This window comes from Desmodus rotundus, chromosome 9, assembly GCF_022682495.2.
Source record: "Desmodus rotundus isolate HL8 chromosome 9, HLdesRot8A.1, whole genome shotgun sequence".
In the NCBI taxonomy this organism is placed as follows: Eukaryota; Metazoa; Chordata; class Mammalia; order Chiroptera; family Phyllostomidae; genus Desmodus; species Desmodus rotundus.
The window spans coordinates 2,202,142-2,227,535 of NC_071395.1; the positions used below are offsets into that span (position 1 = coordinate 2,202,142).

General features: G+C 50.9%; 1 protein-coding gene across 2 annotated transcripts in view; it reads left to right on the forward strand.

Annotated features, from left to right (window-relative positions):
- USP53 (ubiquitin specific peptidase 53) overlaps positions 1 to 25,286 on the forward strand; it is a 38,744-nt gene extending 13,458 nt beyond the window's left edge. The window contains exons 5-17 of one of the 2 annotated variants that reach the window (XM_053911093.2): positions 416 to 529; positions 606 to 688; positions 2,179 to 2,284; positions 2,933 to 3,079; positions 3,786 to 3,935; positions 7,408 to 7,570; positions 8,040 to 8,192; positions 9,784 to 9,906; positions 10,980 to 11,147; positions 11,658 to 11,718; positions 12,770 to 12,846; positions 19,490 to 19,586; positions 20,475 to 25,286. In XM_053911093.2, coding sequence (XP_053767068.1) covers positions 416 to 529; positions 606 to 688; positions 2,179 to 2,284; positions 2,933 to 3,079; positions 3,786 to 3,935; positions 7,408 to 7,570; positions 8,040 to 8,192; positions 9,784 to 9,906; positions 10,980 to 11,147; positions 11,658 to 11,718; positions 12,770 to 12,846; positions 19,490 to 19,586; positions 20,475 to 21,462 — 2,430 coding nt within the window. In that variant the 3' untranslated portion in view covers positions 21,463 to 25,286. Of the gene's footprint in view, positions 1 to 415; positions 530 to 605; positions 689 to 2,178; positions 2,285 to 2,932; positions 3,080 to 3,785; positions 3,936 to 7,407; positions 7,571 to 8,039; positions 8,193 to 9,783; positions 9,907 to 10,979; positions 11,719 to 12,769; positions 12,847 to 19,489; positions 19,587 to 20,474 lie in introns of both variants that reach the window. The other variant, XM_053911092.2, reaches the window with a different exon arrangement.
- Positions 25,287 to 25,394: the final 108 nt, after the last annotated feature.

The window sequence follows — 25,394 nt, forward strand, 5'->3', positions numbered from 1 at the left end:
GTGGCCGGTGCGAATTATATGGACTGTCCACTCACTGCAAGGAGCGTGGGCTTTTTAAGAAAAATTAACATCTTTTAGCATGGTGGGAATGCTGGAAACATGGGGAGCTAGGTTTTCTAATATTAAGTTCTAGATGTCAGCCACATGTGCCGATTTTTTAAAGGATTTTAAAAATCTGTTAAAACCATACATTATAATGTCTCTTCTGTTAAGTTTTTAAAGAGCTAATGCCACAAATACTGAACAGTTGAACAAGATTTGAAGTGTCGAGTAAGTAGGAAAGCTGACGATATGGAGGGCGCTCCCAAGTCTGAGACGTCGGGAGCCCTTCAGGGGTTGTCAAGTTGGTGCAGCTGTGTTCTGAAGTGCCCTCTGCCAGCTTCCCGACTCACTGGCCGCCTGGTTTCTGAATCAGGAGAACATCTTGGAGAAGATCCACTTCCACATCGTGCCCGGCCAGGACGCCGACCTGTGCACCTCCAAGTGCTGCGTCGCGCACCAGAAGTTTGCCATGACCCTGTATGAGCAGGTGAGCGGCCCGCCCCTCCCCCGAGGGCCGCGCTTGTGCCCGGGATCCGTGCATTAAGCGCCTGTTTTCGCCGCAGTGCGTGTGCTGCAGCTGCGGGGCCTCCTCGGACCCTCTGCCCTTCACGGAGTTCGTGCGGTACATTTCGACAACAGCCCTATGGTAAGACCCTGAAAGTCACCTTCACCCAAGACTGAATAGCGCCTCTCAGCCCACCGAGCGTTTATTTTGTAAGCTGTGACCTGTGTGACTGTCTGCTGTCTGTGCGGGACTCACCAACGGCCGCCCTCAGAAGTACAAGAAGTGTCTCAGTCGGGTGTTGAGTTAGCCAGACACATACAGCACTTGGTGAAACGCACAGAACGTTATTCACGATCTCTGTTTACACTGATAGGTACTGAATATCAGTTGTTGAATGCTTACTGTGTTCCAGGCTTTGCATAAATTGTCACTTTAACCTTAACAAAAATGCCCTTTCGTTGATGAAGAAACAGGTTTAGCAAGGTTGATCTGGTAACTAGAGCCATCGACATTGAAATCCAGGTCTGGTTTCCTTTAACCTCAGCATCTGCCTGGTTACCCACCACTCCCATGGCCGGGCTGAAGGAGCCCGCCAGCTTCCGTGCTTTCTTGCACACTTGGGGAGTGGGGCGCTTCCCGTCCCGGCTGAGTGCTGTACGCCGGGGATACCGCCAAGCTGGGCGTGTGTCCTGCTCTGGGGTGGAGAGCCGGGTGTCGAATGGAAACTAGTAAGGGCACTGGAGCTCGCCTTACATTTCTTTTTGGAAATGTTTAAGTATTTGTTGAATTAAAGATACTCCTTACGACCCTGACCAGTGTGGCTCAGTTGAATGTTGTCTGCAAAGCGAAGGTCACCAGTTTGATCCCTAGTCAGGGCACACACCTGGGTTGTGAGTTTGGTCCCCAATTGGGGTGCGTATGAGAGGCAGCCAATGGATATTTATCTCTCCTACCAATATTTCGCTTCCTTTCTTTCTCCCTCTGTTCCCCTCTCTCAAATAAATAAAGAAAGAAAGAAAGAAAAAAGCCACCCAGTACCTGGATGTGTAAGAAGTGGCCTCCAGGGGGCAGTGGGGGGGAGGTTGAGTAAAACGTGGCACAGACACTGGAGGCTCCAGTGAAGTGGTGGGCGTGCCCAACAGAGATGAAGGCACAGCTGGCTCGTGTTCACCAGCAAAGGGCCCTTCTCCTAGGGGAGCAGGGTCACTGTGTTTCTGGGAGTGGTGGGCGAAAGAGGGAGCCTTTCCTGCACTTGGTTGTTCTTGCTGGGCCCGAGTTTATACTCAAGTCCCTTAGAAACTTATGTAACAATTTAAGTGACAATGTACAAGAATGATTGGACTTAGAAAGACCTTTAGAGAGAACGTCCTGTACCTCACTCATGTGGTTCCAAACAGTGGTAAAACTTTTGTGTTACTTTATTCTTGACCTGGTTTTTCATCATGCACCTGCCCAGTTTCATGGTTTTTCACCTGATGGAAATTTGTGGTTAGTTTTTTTACACACAATCCTGTTTTAAGACAGAAAAAAGTGGCCCTACATGTATTGACTACGTAGTGTTTTCTGTGCACGATCCCTCAGACCGGCCCTCAGTGCCTGGGTCGGATCTGGGACTGTGTTTTCTTCCGCAGCAATGAGGTGGAGAGGGTGCTGGCGAGGCACGAGCGCTGTAAGCCCGAGCTGTTCGCAGAGCTGCTGCAGGCGGCCAGCACGGCCGACGACTACAGGAAGTGCCCCGTAAGTCCCGCGCGGAGACATCCGTCTGCCCTGCGTGCCGTTTGAAACGGCCCTCGGAAATTATTGTGTGAATTTCAGTGACCTGTGGGACCCACTTTAAGAATTTGCTTTTGCAGTGTTCCTTTGGGTAACTTGTGAGCTGTTCATCTCAGCACTGTTTCGTTAAAAGCCCTTAACTCTGTGGAGGGTTTGAGGCAGTATATGTGAATTTTTCTAATTCTGAAATGTCACCATTTGACCAAAGACAAAGTTAATTTTGTTTTTTTCTGTAAACTTTACAAATGGTATCATTCTTTTCTGATGTAGTATTATTAATGATTTCAGGGGTTCTATTTCTGATTATTTTAGGCTGAAGTCTTGTTTTAACAGATTTACAAAAATGCCAAAGAAAAGCACTTTGATTTAAAATAAACTTCCCGTTTAATCAGTAAGAGAAATTGTTTGTTAGAAGTTCATTTCAATGTGCCAAAGAAATAAACTTCCCACATATGTTAACACTGTAAATAAACTTCCCACATATGTTAACACTGTAAATAAACTTCCCACATATGTTAACACTGTTACTGCATATTACAAACTGCGTAAGGCACTACCTGTGGCATGTCGGTTTCAGTGATCTCAAAATTTGCCTTTTGTATTTTTCTTTAGAGTAACTGTGGCCAAAAAATAAAGATCCGCCGTGTTTTGATGAACTGCCCGGAGGTGGTTACAGTCGGCCTGGTCTGGGACTCGGAACACTCGGACCTGACCGAGGGCGTCGTGCGGGCTCTGGCCACGCGCCTTTGTCTCCCCGGGGTAACTCTGCTCTTTCCGTTCTCGGTCCTCCCGTTGTTAGATTTCCCCGACGCACCTTCACGTGCGACGTTGCACTTGGTTCCTCAGAATGACGCTTTCCCTCTAAAGGAAATCATGTTTGGATGGGACTCCGGTAAAGCTGACCCAGCCAGACTAACCGGAATGCCTCTCTGGCCCGGCCCGGGGCTGGCCGTCAGTTTTAAAGCCGCTCACGCTGCACCCCCCCCCCCCCCCCCCCCCCCCGTCGCTCTAGACCACGGTGATGTGGTTGTAACTACAAGCAGCAGCCGGCCCAGTTAAAGGTTAAAAGTCCGTCACAGCACGGACCCCTCTTTGCTTGTTAACATGTTTTGGATTGATCTATGTTACGGCTAAACTTCTAGAGAACTGTCTTTTATGTGGTATGGTTCATACAGCTCAGATGCATGAGTCAATCAAGAGCTGTCAGAAAATGTGTGATTTGTCTCCCACTTGGAGGTCATGTGTGTGATGCGTGAGCTCTGTGTGACTGGTGACCCGGCGTTGCCGAGCCGAGTTTAGCGAGCTTGTTCGTGTTTCTCCTGGACGGCTCGAAGCAGTGTCCACGGTGCCGTCCTCCGGTGCGGCACGGGAGACGCTTCTGCAGAGTCAGATACATGGCATTAAATGATTGTTACTTCATTTAAAAAATACCGTACTAAAGGCACATTGTTAATTTTTTAAACAGCTTTTTTATAGGGTTACTGATGAAAATGCCAAAAATAGTGAACTTGACCTTGTTGGTATGATCTGCTACACGAGCCGACACTACTGTGCCTTCGCCTTTCACACCAAGAGTTCTAAGTGGGTGTTTTTTGATGACGCAAACGTGAAAGAGGTAAGTGGCGCTTCCACGGACTGGAGTAGCTATTGTGATTTTTACTTTTTAGGAATAAATGATATAATGATGATATTAATATAATAGTGGTACAATGGTAAAATAAACATATAATTATATAAAATGGGTGAAGGAACCTAAGATTGGAGTTCAGCGCGGCCAAGGTGGCCGACGTTGCTGGACAGACTACCAGAAAGTCAGTCACACGAGGGGCGAGTTCTGGAGGCTGGCAGGGGTCCCCTTTCATCTGGGCTGAATGGTGACCTGCTGTGTGCGGGCACCCTGCCAGGGCGGGGGCGAGCCACCGTGCAACTCCTGGAGCTCCTGGAGCTCACGCAGGAGTGAGCCTCCTGCCCACATGCTCGGAGTCACTGTGATGCCCAGGGTGTCACCTCAGCAGAGGGGCCAAGTCACCTGGAGACACCGTGGACAGGCCCGGTGGCCTGCACAGTGGTTCTGGGCCAGCTCTGACAGTAAGTTACTCAAAAAAAAAAAAAAAAAAAAAAAAAAAAAAAAAAAAAAGACAAAAAGTGATGGAGATGAAAGTACCAGATGAGAATGTTCAAACTCCTGTTTAAATAGAGAGATCTGTTAGGAAACAGTCACGGAACATGGACCACAAAAGTCACTGATCAGTGGGACTTCACCCAAACCTCTGCCCTTCAGTGTGACATTGTCCAGGTGAAGGCATGTCACAGACTGGGAGAAAGTGTGTGTCAGGCAGACACCTAACGAAGGCCACACCCACATAACTCAGCAGGAAGAAGACAAACCTGTTGAAAAGTGGGCAGAAGATTTGGACAGTTCACCAAAGAAGGTGTATGAACGGCTCTTGAGGTGGCAGTCAGCGTGATGGAGCCCAGGAGAAGTGCACGTTCACGTCCCCATGAGCTTTGTGATGCACCTTCAGAAGAGCTAGGATTCAAAAGACCAACCTCCCGGAGCCTCGAGGGGCGAGGAGAGGCCAGGCCTCCGATGCAGGCGTCCAGAGGTGCCGCGCTGAGCTGCCACTGTAGAAAAGCGTGCCGGCTCCTTCTGAACTTACACAGGTGCTCACCATACAGCCTGGCAGCTCCGCACGCACCTCATGCTGGGTGTTCGTGGTAGTTTCATTCCTGGTAACCCCACCTGGCGACACCTCGCATGTCCACCCCCAGGGGAGCGGACAGCCATGCTGTGGTCTCACCGAACAGTGGGGCGCTCAGCCTGCCAACGGACAGGAATGAGCTGGTGGCATGTGCCACTGTGTGGAAGGTCTCAAAGGCATCATGTCGATGAAAGAATGGGGCGTCAACAGCCCAGCACTGTGACTCCACTTATTCAAACCCTGACGAGGGAAAACATGAGGTGACAGGAGGTGACAGGAGGACGGCAGGTTGCCGGCACTGCGGGGGACACACAGGTTCTGGGCGAGGCCTGCCTCCCTGGGTACGTTTCACTTGTGCGGTGTGCCTGCGCAGTTTTATTCCGTGTAAGTTGTGCTCAACACAGCAGATGAATGTGTATATGATACATTGTAGCACCAGCCATCTGCTAGGGTTCCTTAGGACTTTGTTACAGCAGTTCATTAAGAAGTTGCATCTGGAGTCAGTGTGTGGTAACACTTTGGCCCTCCGACTTTGCATCCACATAGTTTATAGTTTAAATTGTCAAAACTGGAAGGAGGAACTGGATGGATACTCACCCTGTGAGGTATTTTTTTTTTTTAAGATTTTATTTATTTTTAGAGAGGGGAAGGGAGGGAGAAAAAGAAGGAGGGAACATTGATGTGTGAGAGATACATCAATTGGTTGCCTCTCCCACGCCCCCTACTGGGGACCCGGCCCTCAATGTAGCTGTGTGCCCTGACTGGGAATCCAACCTGACACCCTTTGGTTCAGAGGCCAGTGCTCAATCCACTGAACCACACCAGCTAGGGCTCACCTTGTGAGTTTTATGTTTGTTTTGCTTTCAAATGACTGTAGTTCCTCAAGTATCTCAGCATCCCAGAGAAGGAGGGTAAACAGCTAAATATGTGTAGTTTGAAAAACTCCTCAGACATTTATTTTTAAGGCCCTTTCCTTATCTGCAAAAGCTAACATTCTCGAATGCTCTGTTTTTTGTTTGATTGCTTTTATTTTGTTTTTAAATGGGCTTTATAGAGGTATGATTTATAAACATTAAAATGCACCCATTTTGAGTATGTAAGTTTTGACAACTGTGTACACTCCTGTGTTACCTCCACAATCATATAGAAGATTTCCATCACCCCAGAATTGTGCCACATCCCTGTTGGTCCCCCTCCCCACCCTGGTCCCCAGAACTCACTGAGGTTCCTGTGACTGGCTCTGCCCCTTCTTCAGCGTTATGGGAGTGGTCTCCCCTGGCCTGGATTCCTGCGCCGAGCACAGTCAGTGTCTGAAAAGTCACGCTGGCCGCATGTGTCTCTGCCTCGCTTTTCCTCTGTGTCCCCCTGTCTGGCTGGGCAGAGCTGCGTAGCCACTCACCTGCTGAGGTGCGAAGAGTCTCGGGGTGAGCATATTTTCCCACTGCTCTTCGGTAACCCCTGGAAGTGGTGAGTGCAGGCCCAGCCTGATGGAGCGGCCCTCACTGTTCCGGTGCCTGCGCTGGTGTTAGTCCCTCCTGGCAGCCACTCCGTCCCGCACCCCGTGGTGGCGCTCTTCAGCCCCCAGGGGCTCCGCGTCGTGGGCTCACTGGCATCCCCTGGTGATCAGTGGCAGTCGGGGCAGCTTTCCTGTGCTCACCGGCCATTCTCAACATCCTTTTGGTGAAATCTGTCCCCGTGCTCTGCCCATTTTTCAGATTGGATTATCTTCTTAAGGAGTTGTAGGAATTCTGTATTCTGCACACCAGTCCTTTATGAGGTGCACATGGCTTTATTTTTTCATTTTCTTAATGGTGTTTTTCATAGAGCAAGAAGGTATCACTTCATTTTGAGGAACCCCATTTTATAGTTTTTGTCTTTGGTTTGTCTGATGCCCTCTGTCGGAAAGTTTTACCTCCCCCCAGGTGTTGTACTGTCTCTCTGTTCCCTCCGTGAGCGCCCTGCACTTGGCGTGGCTCCTTCCCAGTTGCTTCTTGGGCTTCCCATGCGGTTGTGTCGTTTTTCTTTTCCATCCCTTTGCTCCGACATCATTTTTGAATCAACTTTTATATTTTCCCATTAAATTGCTTTAAAGTCTTTGTCAAAAGTCTGTGAGGACACATATGTGAAAAGCTTTCTAAAATTCACTAACCTAAATCTCGATAATAAAGAGTATATAATTTTGCCCATCAATTTTTAAAGGTTAACGTTTAAAGGTTTTTTATTCAGTCACTAAACAAAATAGTTAATCATATAATACAACGAACAGTTGAACTGCTACCGTCTGAGTGTCTTTAAAAGTTTTTAATCGGCGGATTCAGCCAGTCTGTGCCCTGGCGTGTAACACAGGGTGACAGGTGGTTTTGTTTCTGCTGCGGTTTTGGGAAGGTCGGCACAAGGTGGAAGGACGTGGTCTCCAAGTGCCTGCGCGGCCACTTCCAGCCCCTGCTGCTGTTCTACGCCAACCCCGAGGGCACGGCCGTTTCCACCGAAGACGCTCTGCGGCAGGTCGTCAGCTGGCCCCCTCACAGATCCGTTGCGGAAAATATGGGTAATTTTTTTTTTAATTTGATGTTTTTTCTATCACCACAGTCATACTAGGAATACTAATATACTGAGTATAAAATGCATGTTGAGAATGATTTCAAAATTTAGTTTAAGATGGCTTTCAGGAAAATTCCAGTACTCAAGTTCATCTTTGTAATCTTTCCTTATCCGTGGCCTCGGAAGTACCTTCAGGAGCCACCCCCGACTGTGGCCACACAAGCACAGAGAGGGCCACGGGGCTGCTAGCTTTTCCAGCTGTCAGCGTGGACAGTTACAGGGAGTTAGAGCAGGGGGAACCCGCAGCAGCCAGGCCACTGGGGTGCATGCGGGCAGGTAGACATCCTCGGAAGGGGTCAGCCCTCTAAGTTTTTCAGTAATTTTGTCTACAGTATAAAAAATGTCTGAAAAGATGATTCAAATATCTCTTCTCCAGGAGAAGGAAAGGGATGATGCATTTTGTTTTTCTTTTTAAGGATGCGAAAAGCCTGCAATTTATAAGTCAGATAATTCAAAAGAAAATGGACTTAGTGACCAGGCCAAACAGAAGGAAAATCAGAAATTTCAAACAGATAATATCTCGTCATTTAGTCGGAGCCACATTCAAACAAGTGGTGGCAGAGGCCCAGGTACGTGCACAAACTGTCGTTTTCACACTGTCCCTGGGAGTCAGGCTTGGCTTTCTTCCCGTACCGGATCTGCTGCCTGGGAGAGACAGGACAGGCAGGTGGCAGAACTGTGTCTTCGGTCTGTGCGTGCCTGAGACCGCGGCTGCATCGGAGTGGTGTGGCCCGCCCACTGTTTGAGGTGCACCGTGCTCTCTGTGTTCTCTGGGCCTTGCCAGCTGGAGGCCGCGGGGACTGTTCCCAAACACCGTGGCCTCTCCTTCAAGGTGCCCTTACCGACGGCGGAGGACAAGCAGGACTCGATAATTAGGCTGCTGTGCCAGAATGAAACTCCCCGTCAGGGAATGCATTAGTCGTCCAGAGTTCCCCGTGCAGTTCACCCTTGGCCCCAGTTTGACGCAGCGCCCGGTACTGCCCTCCCACCACTTGGGTTCTCACCAGCCGAGTCCGGGGGCGGGCCCCCACGGTGCCATTGCAGGTCAGAACTAGGTTAAACCCGCCTTGGGTGGGTGTCCAGGGTGATTTTGTAAGCACCCTTTTAAATGTGTTAATGAGATCACATATCCAGGGTAGTAAGGTTCAGAATTAACCATCATCATCAGCAGAGGAGCACAGTAAATGCTTTAAAGGTTTTCATGGAACTACACCTTTCAACCTTTTCGTCTCACGGTACACAGAAACTAATCACTAAAATTCTGTGGCACAACCAAAAATGTTCCATTTCTTGCTGATCTGACACAAAATAGGTATAATTTTGATTTATAAAAAGGTAATAATAGTAATTACCTGTGCTTTTTGCTCCAAATTGACTTTCTGAAAAGCCAGGTGCCTACATGTATATATGGGGGTTTCTGGGACCAGAAATCAGCTGACCAGATGCGAGCTTACTATGTGACCTGACCAATAGGTGCACCTCTGCTACCTGCCCTGGGTGTTTATGGGTCAAGGCAGGGCGTTCGCTGGGGAGGCTGGTGCCGTGCCGGCTGCTGTCATTTTTTGTCTGACAGCCCAGGGAAGAGAGGTCAGTGCCCCTGACTCAGCAGTCAGGTTGTGCATGGTTTAAACACTCTTGTGGCACACTGGTTGAACGCTGTTGGATTAAGCCATCCTCTGTTTTTCTGAAGACCCCTAGTTTTAGGCCCAGAAACTTTTAAGAACACGAACTTTGGAACCAGACCACTTGCGTCTGTAGTCTACATTTCACGTTACGGGAACGCGGGCAAGTTTTTAACTGCATTTCCTGGTCCGAAATGGTGAGTAACTGCGCTCGCCTGCGAGGCGGAGCGAGTGGAGACGCGGGACCGGGGCCCTCGCTCCCCGGCGGCTCTTGTGTTTCCGTGGGAGGTCTCGTTTTCCCTTCCACACTCGCTCTCGGTGCGCCACAAGCAGTTTTAAAAGGTCACGTGCACCTCCAGTGTCAGGATAAACCCCGTCGCCTTTTTCAGTTAAAAACGAGTTTGTTGTGTGCTTTTGTGTGCATTTTGTTTTTACTGTGTAGCATCTTAAATATCTTACACAGCTCAGTTTGTATTTTTATTGAGCAGTTAGAAAAGCGACCTGCTTTATTACTGTAAGAATGCTTTTTCTTTTACAGTTAAGTTAAGTTATAATGACCAGAGGGAAAAAATACGAGACATTTCCAGAGAGTGTGCTCTGAAAGCCCTTGAGCAGAAGAACTTGCTTTCCTCACAGGGAAAAGATTTGGGTCGACCTAGAGGTAAGCGAAGAGCTTACGTTTGAAGGGGGCTGCTAAAATCTTATCTGAAAACTAAGCATTATGACTTTAATTCCATTTAACATCATTTTAAATATATCTTTTGTATGTATTTATATATTATACATTTTAATATGATTTCACTAATACCCCTATTAAATCTATAAATGTAAATTTTTCCTCATTCTCATTTGATTCCAGCCTGGAATACTTGTCTTTGTTTCGCTCTTTTAACTTTGTAAGTAAAAGTTAGTAAAAGTTGCTTTATTTAATTTGTAATTAATATTAACTCCAGTTCACTCGTGTGCGGTGCATTCAACTAGTGAGGAAGGCTATGAGCGTGAACGGCCGGGGCTGGTTTCCTGCGGGCCCTGACCTCCCCTCAGGTCCCCTGTCCACCCCTGGCTTCCCGGCCACCAGGAGCCCGTCTTCCTCGGCGGGTTTCCACACTTGTCCTTTTGGACAAACCAGGGTTTAGCTGGGGCTGTGACTGGAGGTGTTGATGTAAGATTTCCGCTGCAGCGGCCCCCTTTCACAGTGGACTTGGTGCACCTTGTGTGTGGCTGTAGCGTAGAATCTTTCAGGAGAGCTACTGGGTTAGGGCACGTCTGCTTTGAACTTGAACTCTGAGGCTCCATTGCCCTCCTGACGCCCAGACCTGACCGCACCCCATGTAGTGACTGGGTGATTTTTCCTCACGCTCTCAACAGGGATTTGCTTTAGCAAACCTTTGAAATTCTACCAGCCTAAGAGGTAGAAAATATTTTACTTTATGATTGTAATTAATGAGTACAATGGAATGCTGTTTTTTTTTAAAAAAAACTGTCATCTATTTTACGGATCATTTTTTTAAAAAACCAATATATAAGCATTTATTTTATAAATGCCTCTCATTAAGCACAGGACTCAAAAAGCACTTTTCAATCTCAAAGTACTGTGATATAACTTAAATGCTTACAGTTACTACTTACTTCTCACTGCGTAACATTTCTTCCCAAGCGAGGTCGTTGGCTGGGGCCCCTAATGGCTCTGGAGCTAGTTCACATGTGTTTTTATTGACTTGCGTTTTTTTAAAGGTCTGCTGGAGGAAGACCTCCCTCCTTTCACGTCCGGGTCGCCTCCTGCCCCGAGTGGCCTCAGGCAGTGCGACAGCCCTAGCCTGCCCCACCGGCGAGGGAGGGGCCCGTGCAAGCACGGCCAGCGGGCCCTGCAGAGTCCCGCTGCTGCACAGACGCTGCGTTCAGGTAAGCCCCAGGCTCCGGCCGCAGGGCAGAAGGTGACAGGCAGTGCCAGGGGCGAGGGCGTCACCGGATACGACACGGACAGCAGCCAGGATTCTCGGGATAAAGGAAGCAGCTGTAACGGCAGCGGCAGGAGCCGGAACCGAGCCTGGAAGCCTCTGAGAGAAACGTTAAATGTGGACAGTATTTTTAATGAAAGTGACAAAAGGCAGCACAGTCCAAGACATAAATCAGGTGTCAGCAACAAACCCAAATGCAGCAAAGATCAGAGTTCCCACAAGTGGCCAAACGAGGACCCGAAGCAGAAGTGTTTAGTGACCATATATGAGGATGACCCGAAGCAGGAGGCAGGAAGCAGGAGTTCCCCGGAAAGCAGAGGGACAGGCGCCGAGAGAGGCAGAGGCCTCGGAGAGACAGGAGCCCCTGGCGACGCTTGGCAGGGGCAAAGGGCTGAGTCCGGGTACGAGAGCAGCGACCACGTCAGTAACGGGTCGGCCAACCCGGACTCCCCAGGCGCCGACGGCAGCGGGAACGAGCCAGAGCCCAGCGGCCCGGCAGGCGTGGCCTCCCTCAGGTAACACGTGGGCCCCCTGCGGGGTCCCCTGCCCCCCCCCCCCCCCCCCCCCGCAGGCGCTCAGTAATTATCTGGGGTGGTTTTCGAAGTCTGTGGTTGGGTGGGTGTCGTAGGAAGAGCTCGAGGTCAGAGGCACGAAACCGGGGATCTTGCAGGTTGTTCGGTGTTTCAGGTTTCCATTTTTAATAGTTGCTTCCCGATTCCCAAACCCCAACTGTGCGTTGCTGGGACATCCGGAAGCACGGAAACACTGCACCGTGCTGGCGCTGGAGAGGTTGCTGTGAGCTCCAGGGTGCGAAGCCTCCGTGCCAGTCGGTTGCTGCCCAGTCATCGAGCTCGTGGGTCGATTCTTCAGTCTGCTCCTGCTCGCTGTCCCGCCTCTAACTCGGTGACTCGGGGTGGGCGCGGTTTTACAGAAACCCGTCGCAGTCCAGGCCCCTGGAAGACACGCTCTTCCTTCGGCAGGTGCACAAGCGTGCAGCCAGGTGGCGCACTTTGCGTTCAGTTAGTCGTGACTGTATTGCTCCCTGCGTGACCCCGCCACGTGTTCACAGCTTCGGAGCTGGCTGACTTCGCAGGCCGGTCTAGCTACTATTTCCGCTCTTAATGCCTCTGAAACACCTTGATTCAATATTAGCTGTTTTACCACCTTCATGGTTAAAAAGCCAGGTTGGCAAAACTCAGCTGCTTGTGTTTCATTAAAATGGTCAGGGAAACTGGTTTCTCGGGCAGGGCAAGTTCATAACCGTTTTGGGGAAGGAACAGCCTGGGGCAGTAGAGGGGTCAGGACTCTGTAACCAGGCAGGTTTGGACTTCAGTCACTGGGCAAACTGACTGGACTTTCATGCCTTGATCTGCTGTAAAAGGAGGGCAGGAACTACTTTTACGTGGTGTTGAGCGATGTAAAATAGCGTACGTTAAGCCCCTAGAGCAGCACGTGGCATATCATAATTGTTTAACGAATGTCATTTCCTTTCGTTGCCTCAGAACGAATGACAGTAATAATTCCCGGTAGTGACGTGCCTGGCGTGTGTTTTGTTCTATGTTATAGTGACCAGATCAAGAGAAGCACCCGAAATGCAGAGCATGTGAACTCGTCCCCCCACCAGAGTAAAAGCCCCTTAGAAGGTAAAGTCTTAGTAAGTACATTGTCCTAGAGTCTGTAAAGAGGAAGATGTGGGTAAAGGCGCTAGGAGCAGCCCTGGGACTGAAGGTTTGGGAGCGGTGAGGGTGGAAGCAGGGTGCACTTGTGCCTGGAGCCCTGGGGAGGGCGGGGTGGCTCTTTTAGGGATGGGTGGGGGGTGTCACTGGGCTGACGGTGGTTACGACCCTAAAACCTCAGTGTCCGGATGTGGGCCTATGCCTCGTTCGTGATGCTTCTCGTTCGCAATGTGCGTCCAGCGGAGGTCAGCACACTGTGTCCTCCTGGTCCCTGTGCAGGCCTAGCTAGCGGAGCTCCGTGGGCACAGATGCCTCTTTGATTGTGCAGAGGGGGTGGGGGAGGGTTGGAGGAGAACCCAGCACGCGTCAGCTCTTCACACTGCAGCCTGGCAGTTGCTGCGCACTCCTGCTCGCGTGTCATTGGCCAAGGCCAGTCTCTGGGCCAGGCCAGCTTACCACAGGGAAAGGGCCGGTCAGTTTACAGCGGGGAAAGGGAGCCCCAGGCACCAGAGGTCCTAAGGCTGCCCCGGGATTAAGGGCGAGGAGGAGCCCCAGTGAGTGGCCTGTGGGACATTCAGTGTGGCGATAGTGACTCATGGTGTGGCATTGTCACTGGGGACGTGCTAGCAGGAGAAGCAGCCAGAAGCGAAGGACAGGCGGTGTCTGAGCGTGTACGGAGCTCAGCAGGGCTGTCAGGGGCCCTGGGGATAGGGGTCGAGGGCTGGTGGCGGGGGCACTGAGGTAGAAGTCATGGGCAGTGTTGATGTTTTAAAATTCAGAGGATTAGAAGGGATTTAATTTTCAAACTAAAAATGCTGTGAAAAGTTTTAAAGTTTGTTTTTTAGTCCTTGTCATCCTTATGGCTTTTGTGGAGATTATCGTTTAGGTTGCAGACTTTGAATGTGGTTACGTGTTAAATTACTTTGTTTCCTCAAAGGGTGCAATATCAGAAGGAAACAGTGCTGTTAAGGAAATAAGCTTCCTTTCCCATGCAAAGTCTCGCCTGTTTGAGAATCTGATGGAAGTCTGGTCTGCCAGCATTACAGGAAGCGGGGGTGGGGCGGGGCTGGCCGAGGCCTGCGGTGCCTGTCGGTGAGCTGGACAATCACTGCAGGTCCAGGACTGCGCCCAAATCGGGGGTGGCTTCCTGAGAGTGCAGGGGAGCGGGGTGGGGACGGACGGCCGGGCCCCCAGGGCTCGGCAGTCAGAGTGCGTGGCGGGAGAGTGTGGCGGGGATGGTTCCCACTGGAGGAGAGGGCCGGCGGGGGGCACCTAAGTGGCTTTATTGTGGCGAGACACACACGCTGTCAGCCGTCCCGATCATCTGTAAGTGACCCTGAGCACGCTCACGTGTGCGCCGTCACCACTGCCATGGCCGGAGCTCCGTCCCCGTTAAACTCGCACTGCCCTTTCCCCTCCCCCAGCCCTGGCCACCACCTTGCACTGTCTGTCTCTGGACGCCCCTGCCCCAGGGGCCTCGGATAAGTGGCAACGAACAGTGTTTGTGTTTTCGCAACTGGCTTATTTCACTTAGCGTGATGTCTCCAAAGTCCTCCCGTACTGAGGCCTGTGTCCAGTGCCATCCCTTGTCCAGGCTGCCGGTCCTCCATCCATGACGGAGTGCGCCTTGCCTATCAGTCCATCTGTTGCTGGACAGACGGGGCATGCCCACCCTTGGCCATTGCGGACTTGGGCGGACAAGTGTCCGAGAACCTGGGTCAGTTCTTTAGAGACTGGACCCAGGGGCGCAGTGGCCACACCCTCTGGTCCCTCCGTGTGAACTTCCTGAGAACCCGTGTGTCCCAGCAGCTGCGCCAGTTCTGGTCCCACCCGGTAACCGCCAGGGCCCTCCGTAGCCTGTCTCAGGCCTTTGCCGTCACCGCCCCCGCTCTGCGGTGTGCGTGTGCCCCCCTCCCCAGGCCTGGCCGTGGTTTCCTATGCAGTGAGAAGCGAAGGTCCAGCACTCAGGAGAGAGGGTGGGTTTAGCAGTCATCCGCGTGTGCAGGGAACGAATGACTCAGGAAACTGGAGGTTTCAGGGCAGAGACAGGAAGGGACGTGGGGTTTGCGGAGAGAGAGGTGAGCCCAAGCCCGGGATGGAGAGGAGGAGCCACGCTGGGAGGCGTGAGGAGCAGCTGGGGAGGCCGGGAAGACATAGGAAGGGGTGTCACAGTGGGAGGGAGGCAGGAGATGGGGGCTCCCAAACGAGGGTGCACATAGGGAAGGCGGAGTCAGGAATGGGCCGTGCCAGTTTGGTTTAGAGGCTGGTGGGCAGTGAGGCAGCGGAAGCCCCTGTAGGGGACACCGGCAGCCGCAGCGGAAGTGAGGGCAAGTGGGGTGCTTCGAAGGAAAAGGCCCCGTTGTGGGCGCCTGACTCTCAGACGGCTCCGAAGACCGGGGGAGGGGGGGGCGGATGCTCTTGGGGGGTGAGTCTGCGTGAAGGGTACGCAGGCTTTCTTTGTCCTAGCTTCAGTCTTCAGCTTCTCCCAACTTTCTGAAGTTACTTTAAAATAAAAAGTTCTTTGCAGGGGAGCAGAAAGTAAATGGAAGAGAAGTAAAGAAGTGGGTTTAGCAGGGTCTGCGCAGACCCCTGTGGCGATGAGCCAGGCGGCCGCGCCTGGGGAGGAAAAGGATGCGGGAGCTGGGTCTCACATTTGGATCCCCAGGGTGAGGAGGAGGCACAGGTGTGAGGATTCGAGGACAGGCACTGGCTGAGGAGCAGGTCTCTGGAGGGAGAGGGAGGAGGGACAGAGGAGGTAGAGAGACAGGCTTGAGGAGGGTCAGTGGAGGAGTGGCAGGTCCCATCCCGCGTGCGAGTTCAGGGGACACGTGAAGGCCTTCACCCCCAGTGGCCTCCCGTCTAGAAGCCGAGGTCACCTGCCGACTTCAGTGCGGATCACACACAACACATCACAGAGGGGTTATTAGGGCTCTCGGAAACCCCTGCCCTTGGCCTTGGCGCCTGTGCTTGTCCTAGCCTCAGGTCCTGGGATAGGGCAGGTCAGTGCCAGCCGAGGACCCAGACTTCGGAGATGACAAGAGTGATGGAACCTCATCGGTGCTCAAAAACCGTTAACTCCCTGGATTTCTTCCCACAGAAAAGTCTGCGCCTCCACTTTGCGGAGTGAAATAGACTGCCATTAGCAGTGTTAACTCCCAGGGTTAGTAAATGAAAAAGTGTTACTGGAAGAGTTTGCACATGTGCCTAAGTGATTATTTTCTCTAAGGTTTTTTTTTCCAAACTGCAGTGTATTCATTGGAAACAAATACACCGTAAAGTGTATCTAGAGGAAGAGGCACTGTTAACAGTTGGTTCGTTCCTTCGCCCACTGGATTCACTCTGTCCTAGTTGCATGGGCTGTTGGGAGGCGGTGTGTTTCCCCACAATTTCTTCTCCGTTCTGTGGTCCAACACCACGTGGGTGCTTCTCTGTGTTTGTTTCAAAATCATATACTTTCAGTATTGAAATTTAATTTGTAGCAAAAAAGCACTATTTGTGTTTTCTTCAAATTACAATTCCAGTGGGAAAAGAAGTCACTGCTTCCTGTTGGTACTCTGTATCTCCCCCGAGTTCAGTGACCTCAGCGTTACTGAGGCGTCTGCTCCTTTTCCTGCGTGGTAAATATAGCCAGAAATACTTATCCAGTGACAGTTTTGTGGTTTTTCTAAGGTATTCAAATTTTATCGCAACGTCTCAGTATTATAAGTCAGACCACCAATCGCGTTGCGGCTCTCGAATGTGCGGGCTTTGTAACTGTGGCTGTGTGTTCTGCAGTCTCCCTGTGCCGCCCAGGTCGGTGGCGCAGCCTCCACCAGCCATTCAGTGTCGTTACCACATAAAGTCTGTTTCAAACCCTTTTCAGAGGAAGTTTGATTTCTCGACTGTTGGGCTTTGGGTGGTGTTGTGTGCAGAATCAAAATTAGCATCATTATTCATTAAAGCTTCTTGTCTGACATTGCAGTACCTCTGAGCCAGGTGTTGAAATCGGCCCGTTTTAGACTTGCAAAGAACCCGGAGCCAGAACTCCCAGTAAAGACACATGGATGTCTGTGTCAGCAGAAGAGAAAAATAACAGGTCTATTTTTAAGTTGGTTGGAATTCTGCAGTCAGGCCCCTTGGCCGAGTGCCTGCCCTGGTGATGCTGAAGTTGCAGATGTAGCTACCAGGCCGCTGCTGCCCCCTGCTGCCCGCTGGGTGGATGCTCTCACAAAAGTAGAACATGCTGGAAGGATGTGTTTTTTATAGAGTTTGAGTGTAGTAAACTTGAAATTAATAAGTTAAAAAAACATTCTGAAGTTAAAATCAGAGTGGGTTGGAAATTATAATGCAACTAAAACTTACAAAATTTTCAGTAAAGATGGAAAAATTATCGAGGTTCTTTTTGACAGTACTTTTTTTTTTAAATCATAAAATAACTGTCAAGAGAGGGGCTTGATTTTCTAGCCTCAGGCAGTACGTCAGGCTTACAAGCACCCAAGACCCTGGGATGCATTCTGCTGCCTCTTGTCTGCAAGGTCAGGTTAGCACGGCCCTGGAGAGACCTGGAGCCGGTGGGGAAGGCTAAGGAGAACAACCTTAGTCTCGGTGTACACTTACCTGGTCCTGGGTCCCTGGGCAGGGGGCAGCGTGGACGGGCTGGGGGTGGCACAATGAAGGAGAAGAGTGTGTTTTCCCTGCGGTTGTTTTTGGCCCTGCAGACTCTCTGCAGGGAGTCTTGTGTGTGGGGAGCCGCAGCACAGAGGAGCTCCCTGGCTGTGTGGGAGGAGAGCTCACCTGAAACAGCGCGGTTCCCTCACGCCGCTGCCTTCAGTTTCGACTGTTGCTACGTGAGCAACAGCACACAGATGGTGTTGTACTGTGTGTGTTACACGGGGCTGACTTGGAAATTGCTTCAAGTTTTGATTTGCGGAGCCTGGTCAAAATCAAACACAGGCCTTTTTGGTTGGGTAATACTTAGGTGTTTTGATCGACTGTGATTCCACTTGAATTTAGAGTGACGGGGTAGTTTTTAAAGACATACCCGGAGGATCAATTTAGGGATGAAAAGGGTATCTGCGATGGAGTTCCCTATTGTTGTTTAAAAGATAAGGTCACTGCTTTAAAACCTTTGATGGTGTTTTCTTTAGTCTTGGGTCGTCGGTCAGGTCGCGTGAGAATGTGAGGGAACTGAGATGAATGAACAGGACGACCAGGCCGTCTGAAATCGGGGGGCACAGAAAGATGTGCCAGCATTGGACAGAGTGGGGGCAGTCACCCGAAAATGCAGGCTCATGCCGTAGGTGCTATCCTCTGTGGGCATCGGCTTGTGGAGGCGTACCACGTGACTGATGTTCAAACCAGTGGCCTCACTGCGTCAGGCGGAAATGCTGTCTGGTGACCTTGGATGTTAGTGGCACTGGCACGGGGACCTCCGGGTGGGGCACAGCCCCGGCTCACTATGATTGCTGTCACCTTCCAGTGTGTGCAGCGCCCGGCCACCTACCTTCCTGGGGAACGGGAAGGGGATAGTCTCACAGACTTGCCGAGGCAGAGTTTGGAGAGACAGCTGGGTGTCCGTCAGTGAGAACGGGGATCTGCTGACCTCAGATCACTGTGCTGTTGAAGATACGACCCCAAAGACCTTTTGTTTTCAGTTATGTCTACCAACATTTGCTGCACTCAGCATTCACACCTGAAGTTTAAAAAATTTATTTATTCTGTTAAAGAATGACTGGCTTTGGCCGTGGGTGATTTTGTGACACCCCTGTACCCTCAGTTGTGGGTACTTGCATTGTATGTTTTCTTAAAACCACGTTTGTTAATGTCACCACAGATACTAGCAAAAGTCTTTGTAATTCTTAGGAAGCTGCAAAACTTGTGGTGGTGGGTACAAGTTTTCCGAAATTCTTACTTTCGCCTAGAGGCTGGAGTCCCATCACCGGCGGTAAACACGGCCGGCTGTCCTCTCGGGGTGGCGTGTTCACTGCTCTCATTTTCAGGAAAGTTTCTGCCGAATTACCAAGTCTGAGTAAACAGGTCTGTCATCTTTTTGGGTAAAAATGCTGTTCAATTTAGGGATTAAATAAAATAATTATTACCGGCTTACAACTTCAGTCAGCAGCCAGGAAACAGCAGCTGGTTACTGGTGGGGGTATAACGGCTCACCTGTCACACTGGCGTTCCCACTCATTTCAGTTCAGGTGACAGTTCAGGCGATGGGCGCTCCTAGCCTTCCTGGAGGTGGGTGAAATCGACACTGCTGTCTCGTTGCTCTCGTGGGGAAGCTAGAGGGGAAGGGTTGAGGGGCTTCCTTGGAGCTCCCAGCCCATCGGCAGTGACTCCAAACCTGCCCAGGCCAGCCGTCCTCAGAGCAGGGCCTCCACCACTTCTGCCTCCTCACAGCGGGGCCCGCACAGCAGGGGTCCGGACACTGCCCCCCCTCCGGTGGCGGGGGCAGCATTATTTGGGCATTGCTGGCACTTTCAAGTGGTAACCAGTTGGGGAAACAGCCTCTCGTTCTGTGTAAAGCCTCAGTAAAGAGGTTTTATTTGAGCTGAGTCTTGCAGAATTAGTTTTTGTTTGTTAATTGGAAGCATTTAAATAATTTTGTTTTTCTCCCTCGCTCCCTTAGGCTTCAGAAAGGAATTCAAGAACTTGGAGGTAGGCTGTAAATCCCAGGAGGTGTGCCCAGAATCACATCTACAGATAAAAAACCCTTCGGGGAAAAGGTAACTGAAGTGCTGGTAACCGATATGTGGAAATACTAGAATCTTTGTCCTTAAATGCATGTATGGGGGGGACTCTTCATTTACCAGAAAGGCGTAAGTACATGCTACCCCCTGAGCAGTGGGTCTGTGGTATCTGGGTGCCTGTGTGGCCCCGGGCCACTTGCGGGAGGCAGGCCCGAGGGCCTCACCGCGTTCTTACGCAGCAGACGGTGTTTTACAAAAAGAAAGGTGGGGGCTTAGGTCAGGTAATTTGCCCAAAGCAGCAGAGCTGAAATCTAAACATAGCTCTTGCCCACCTAGCACAGCTTCACCTCCTGTTCTCCTGCTCCAAGTGAGGCCGTGCGACTCACTGATAAAAACAGTCAGCGGGGGAAAATAACCTGCGGTGTGATACTGTTTGTCTTCAGTTTCAGAGTCAATTGCTACCCGAATGGAGGTGGCCTCGAATAACTGGGTTACTTTAAGTTGTGCTGTCCTCACGTGTCAGAGTTAAAGGCCTCTCTGAGCGCACTTCACTCTGTCCGTTGGGAAGTGTTTAGGGGGTTGAAGTGTTTGCTTATGGCATCTTTCTAAGTCTGTGCTACAGTGTATCACACGTAAGTGGAATTTCAGGGTTTGTAAATGGAAATTAGTTTTTTAATCACACTTCCAGTTATCAGAAATTTGATGTTAGACAGGTGTTTCGGGCAAGCGTCTGTGTATCCTGCCAGAAAGGTTTCAGAGGCAGAGAGTGTAAAATGGAGACGGTTTCAGACATCCCCCGTTTCTGCTGTGCTACAAAAGCGTGTGGGCTGTGACCCGGGGTAAATTGAGGGCGGGTGTTCGCCTTTCCCGCGGTTTTGCGTGTTTGCGTGTCGTGATATAGCTCCATCTGCTCCCACATTCCAGGTCCCCAGTGCGGGATGCCAGCGGGAAGCTACCCCCGTGCTCCAGCCCGCAGACCCGCAAGGCCCACGTGGCCCGGGAGCTCGCTACCCGCCTGGAGGAGCAGCAGCAGCTGGACGGCAGTGGCGCAGGCGCAGGCGCAGGCGCTGGCGCTGGGCGGCTGAGCGAAGGGGACTCCCAGGGGACAGGCTTCCTCTCTCCCACTGACAACCTTCCTGCTTCGGGGAGGAGAAGGGGTGATGCCCCTGTCCCACCCAGGAGGACCACTGCTGGGCTGAAGGCGGACGCTGCGACCCTTGCCCCACCGCCCACTGCACTGCAGCCTTGTCCCGTGGTGCTGTGTCCCTGGGAGTCTTGTCCCTCAGAAGGCCCTGCCCATGGGGACCATGGCGTCCTGGTTGCTTTCAGGCCTGACACTGCTCTGATGCCAAAGCTCCTCTATCAGAATTCACCGCCCCCTCTGCCACCAAAAAAGTACGCGGTCCCCAGCATGCCACCGTCGGAGAAGGACGAGGCCAGACTTCCCGAGCCCTGCAGAGCCCACCCTTCTGGTCCCCCGCAGCCTGGTGTGGGCCTGACCCCGGAGCTGGGCTCCGAAGTGCGGACGTGCACGAGGGGCGGCAGACCCTCAGGACCTGTGGGTGCTGCACAGGGCCGCCCATCCAGCCCTGCAGCTGGTGGTGCCCAGGCCAACGTGGGGCCGCCTGTCCCCATGCGGTGCCAACCAGGAGTGGCTGCTGGGGCCACCTGCGCGAGCGAGCCCGTGTCACTGACCACCTATTTCTCTGTGGACAGCTGCATGACCGACACCTACCGACTGAAGTACCACCAGCGGCCCAAGCTCTGCCTCCCGGAGCACTGGGGCTCCTACAGCGAGGCTGCAGCGGCTCCGGGAGGAGGCCTGGGAGCCCCGCTGCCGACTGTCCCGGGGCGCACCGCCCCACCGAGCAGAGAGGGAAACCTGGGCTGCCCTGCAGCCGGGGACCAGTGAGGACGCTCTCGGGCCCTTAGGGCGGCACAGGAACGGACCGACCAAGCCCAGTGGGAAAGGCAGTGCATACCACGCAGTTTGACAGAGTTACCAGTCCCTTTAGCGTTGTCTGTTTTCATTTTGGGACAACCAGCTTACTGGGTGTTCTAGAAACCCCTTTGCGTAGTCCTGACATGCCTTGAGAAGCTGAACCCTTCAGCCTAGCCAGGGCGTGCGCGGTCGCTGGCTATCCGCTGCAGGAGAAAGAGAATGGAAGTTGCCCCTTCATTCTGTGGTTAGTAGCCCCCTAAGGGTTACACGGACCAGCACCCGTGCGTGTAGGTGGGAAGACAGCCACCTGCATGTGGTCAGAGCGGGCTTTGCTGCGGGAAGCAGCGCTGTCCCCTGCAGAGCCCGAAGAAGGCCTGGCCTGGTGCTTCCCGATGTGTGTGGCAGTGGGCCACACATAGTTAGCGCGTCTTAGCAAACAGCGGCCATGGGGCGGATCGCATTTGGGGGGAACGGCCTTAATGATAAAGAAATTTTAAATTCCTCTCTCAAGCTCTGAACAGAAGATGCTTAATTTTGCTCCCAGAACATCCATCTTTGGAATGCCTAGTCAACAAAAATGAGGCCTTGACTGTTCTGTGAGTCCACACAGGGTACTTCAGCCAGGTACACTGCAGGTGGTTAAAGTGCTTTAGTCTATTTATTTATCATGTTACAGTTTTCTAATTCTGAGTGAACTGTGAACGGTTTTCACTTCGGTCTGGTTTACTTTGGGCGGCCGATGCCCAGTGTTTGGGGTTAACTGCTGCCCTGCGCCTGGGAGTCCCGCTGTGGCGCCTGCTTCTCCCTGCCAGCCCCTCCCCTGCCACAGGGGGCAGCCCGCCACATGGGTTTTCCGTCTGGAATTTGGAAACCTTCCTGGGTTTCCAGACAAAATCTCTGCCTCTCATGAGAGCGTTTAGTGTTAATGAAATGCCATTTTACTCTCACAGGCACGGAGGGCTTTACTTTTAAATAAAACAGAGGGATTTCCTGATAGGATGATGACCTGCCACGGGCGAAAGTGTTACTTCAGTTGCCTCGTTTGGTTTGTTGTCGTTTTGTCTGGCAGTGACCTGGTAAACTAACCTGGGTTAGTTTAATACCTGGGTTTGGTATTGCCCCCTCCAGAGAACTAAGAATTACAGAGTTAAATTCTCCTTGCGTTCATCAGTGGATGAAGTCTATAGATATAACTTGATAATTGTATAAACAAGTTACTGAACTTAATGTTTTGGCCAGTTCCATATATTGTTAAAATATTCCAAAACGTAAATGACTAAACATACTTCTAGACCAGTAGAAAGGAATTGCTTATAAAAGTCTAAATTCACACAGGCCCCAAATCTTGGGCAAAGTTACCTTCCACCAAGAGAAGGTTTAAATAGCCTTTTCTAACTACAGCCGTGTTAATCACTTTCTCTGAATTTAGAAATACTTGAATATCAACCAGATTAAATTTTATCTTTTAAGAGAGCTTATTTTTTAACATAACTTTTAGTATGAAACATTTGTAAATACTGTAAACTTTGTAAAATTGTATTTGAAATATCAGTGTACATAAATACTGCTTTTATAACATTGTAAAATACTAGAAAATGGGCTTCAGGTATTTTTAATAGCTTTTGAAATGTTTTTTTTTTGTTTTGTTTTGTTTTCTATTTTGTTTTGTCAAGCTGTCCAGTTGAAATGTATTATTTGGACTAGTTAAATAATTGCTGATGTTTAACAGCAACCTCATAGATTTGCATTTTCAGCCCACAACCGAGTTGCAGGCGTCGACTAGAAATGGCCTATTTGGGCTCTTGTGGAAGTGCTGTCAGGTCGGAGCCTCCTGACTCACGTTGTAGCACTAACAAACTAGAAACCGGCCATTCGCTTCTATGTTGCTTCGACACTCCAGCTACAGTTCGAATGCATACTTGGTAACTAACAATTCACATGGAAACTCGTTAGTTTCAGGGCGCCTATTTATTGTTACAGGCTTTTTCTTCTGGTTACAAGCTTATTGTGATAATTTTTGAAATAATGCAACCAATTATAATGTTCCAAATATTGTACTAGTCTTCCAAATATTCTGTTTTCATGTGAAATCAGTTTCTCTGGTTCAAGACTTTTTTTTTTTTTTTTTTTGATAAACTGATCTTTAAGTTGATACGGTTGGACTTTCCTTGGCATTCATGACCTGTGGCTTCCTCCCCCCCACCATGGGGATTATGCATTTTAAGAGAAATGTTGTCAGTCGAAAGTCCGGGGGTGCGGGGACTGTGTCTGACCATGCAGCCTTTTCCCAGTGGAGCCCAGGGCAGGGCTCCCGCAGGAGCTGGCCGAGCCTCTGTGAGGGCGAGAGAGTGAGCAGAGGAGGCCTGTAGGTCACAGCGTCCCCGACAGCTCCCTGGAGTGCTGCGGGACAGACGCAGGTCTCACGGAACTCCGACCCTGAAACTGAGGCCGCGTACAATTTTTACCTGTCGGAGTTGTCTTGATTCTTTTCAGTCATTTTAAGATGTAAAAATAATACTTTGCTCGCAGGACTTTTAAAAAGAGGCAGTTGGCCCATTGGCCATAGTTTGAGGACCTTTATCCCTCAGCATTCTCTACACCACATGCCGCACTGACCCTAAATACCCTGGGGACTCTGAATGCTGTCCCATGCCACCGAGGGACTAGGCGCATGTCGCACTTTACGTCCTAACATTTTCAGGTTAACAGACTCTACAGGCTTCCTCACAGTTCCTAATCAGCCAGTTCATTTCAAATGGTGACTAAAACAGCCATTTTGCTTCCGTGACATTTACCAGGCTAAAATCACATTGCTGTGCATTCTTCTGGTATCTTTGTGTCACAGCAAGTCTGTCACCTCTCCTCAGTTCATCAGTGCGGAAAGGTAAGAGCTGGCAGGGTGTCAGGCGGGGACTGCGGCAGCCACTGGGCCCAAGGTGGCAATTTGGTGGGTAGCGATTTCCTGTTCGGCATCTGGAGGACAGACCCGCCCTCACACGCCGCCAGTTTTATGGGCCATGTATAGGGACACCCCAGCCCGGAGGTCCGCCACCTTCCCTGCACTAGAAATGCTCAGAACTCCCACCCTTGTGGTCGTGGGCAGATCTGAGGCTCAGAAAGGTGGCGTGACTGTGAGTCTGTGTGTGCTACTTGACATCAAGCCATCTGAGAACAGTTAGCCCTGCCACCACCTCAAGTGCAAGCTCGAGTGCAAGTGAGACCTCGCTTAGCTCTACAGGGAGCACGTACTGGACACCACAGTTACCAGCAGGCTGCACGACAGCAGTTCACACAGCGTCGGGGACCCCCAGCTCCGTTCCTCTGGGGGCGCCCGCCTTCAGTCAGCTTGTAGTAGGCAGATAAGAGTCCTCCAGAATCAGTCCCAGGTTTCACTGTGACCCTGAGTGCTGGACCCAGCCCATACTAAGAGCTTAAATATTTGCTGAATGAGTAAGTATGCTGACTTTGCTGAAATACCACACTTAAGTTACAGAAATTATAAAAATAAACATGTTTTGGTCATAAGCATTGTTAATGTAACCCTAATAATAAAAAATGGCTTTGAAACACACCATCCTATTTCAGGGAGTTCAAGAGCTTAAAAGGAAGAGGGGGAAGCGGGGTGGGCAGACCTGTGCTCCGGCCGTCCAACGTCGGGCACCGCCCACCTTCCCGAAGACCACCTCGGCCAGCAGACGTGCCCGAGGCCCAGGTAGGGCCAATGCTTCGTGGACTGCATCTTCCGTACAGCTTCCAGCTTTCCTCAGAACCCTTCCCTCGCTTCTGAGTTACTTATTCTGAGATACTTCACCTTATTAATTCACCAGGTTATTTGTATCATGCTAAACCCTGGCCAACCCTTAAAGTGTTAAAAGACATTACTGTAGCTTTTAATGAATACA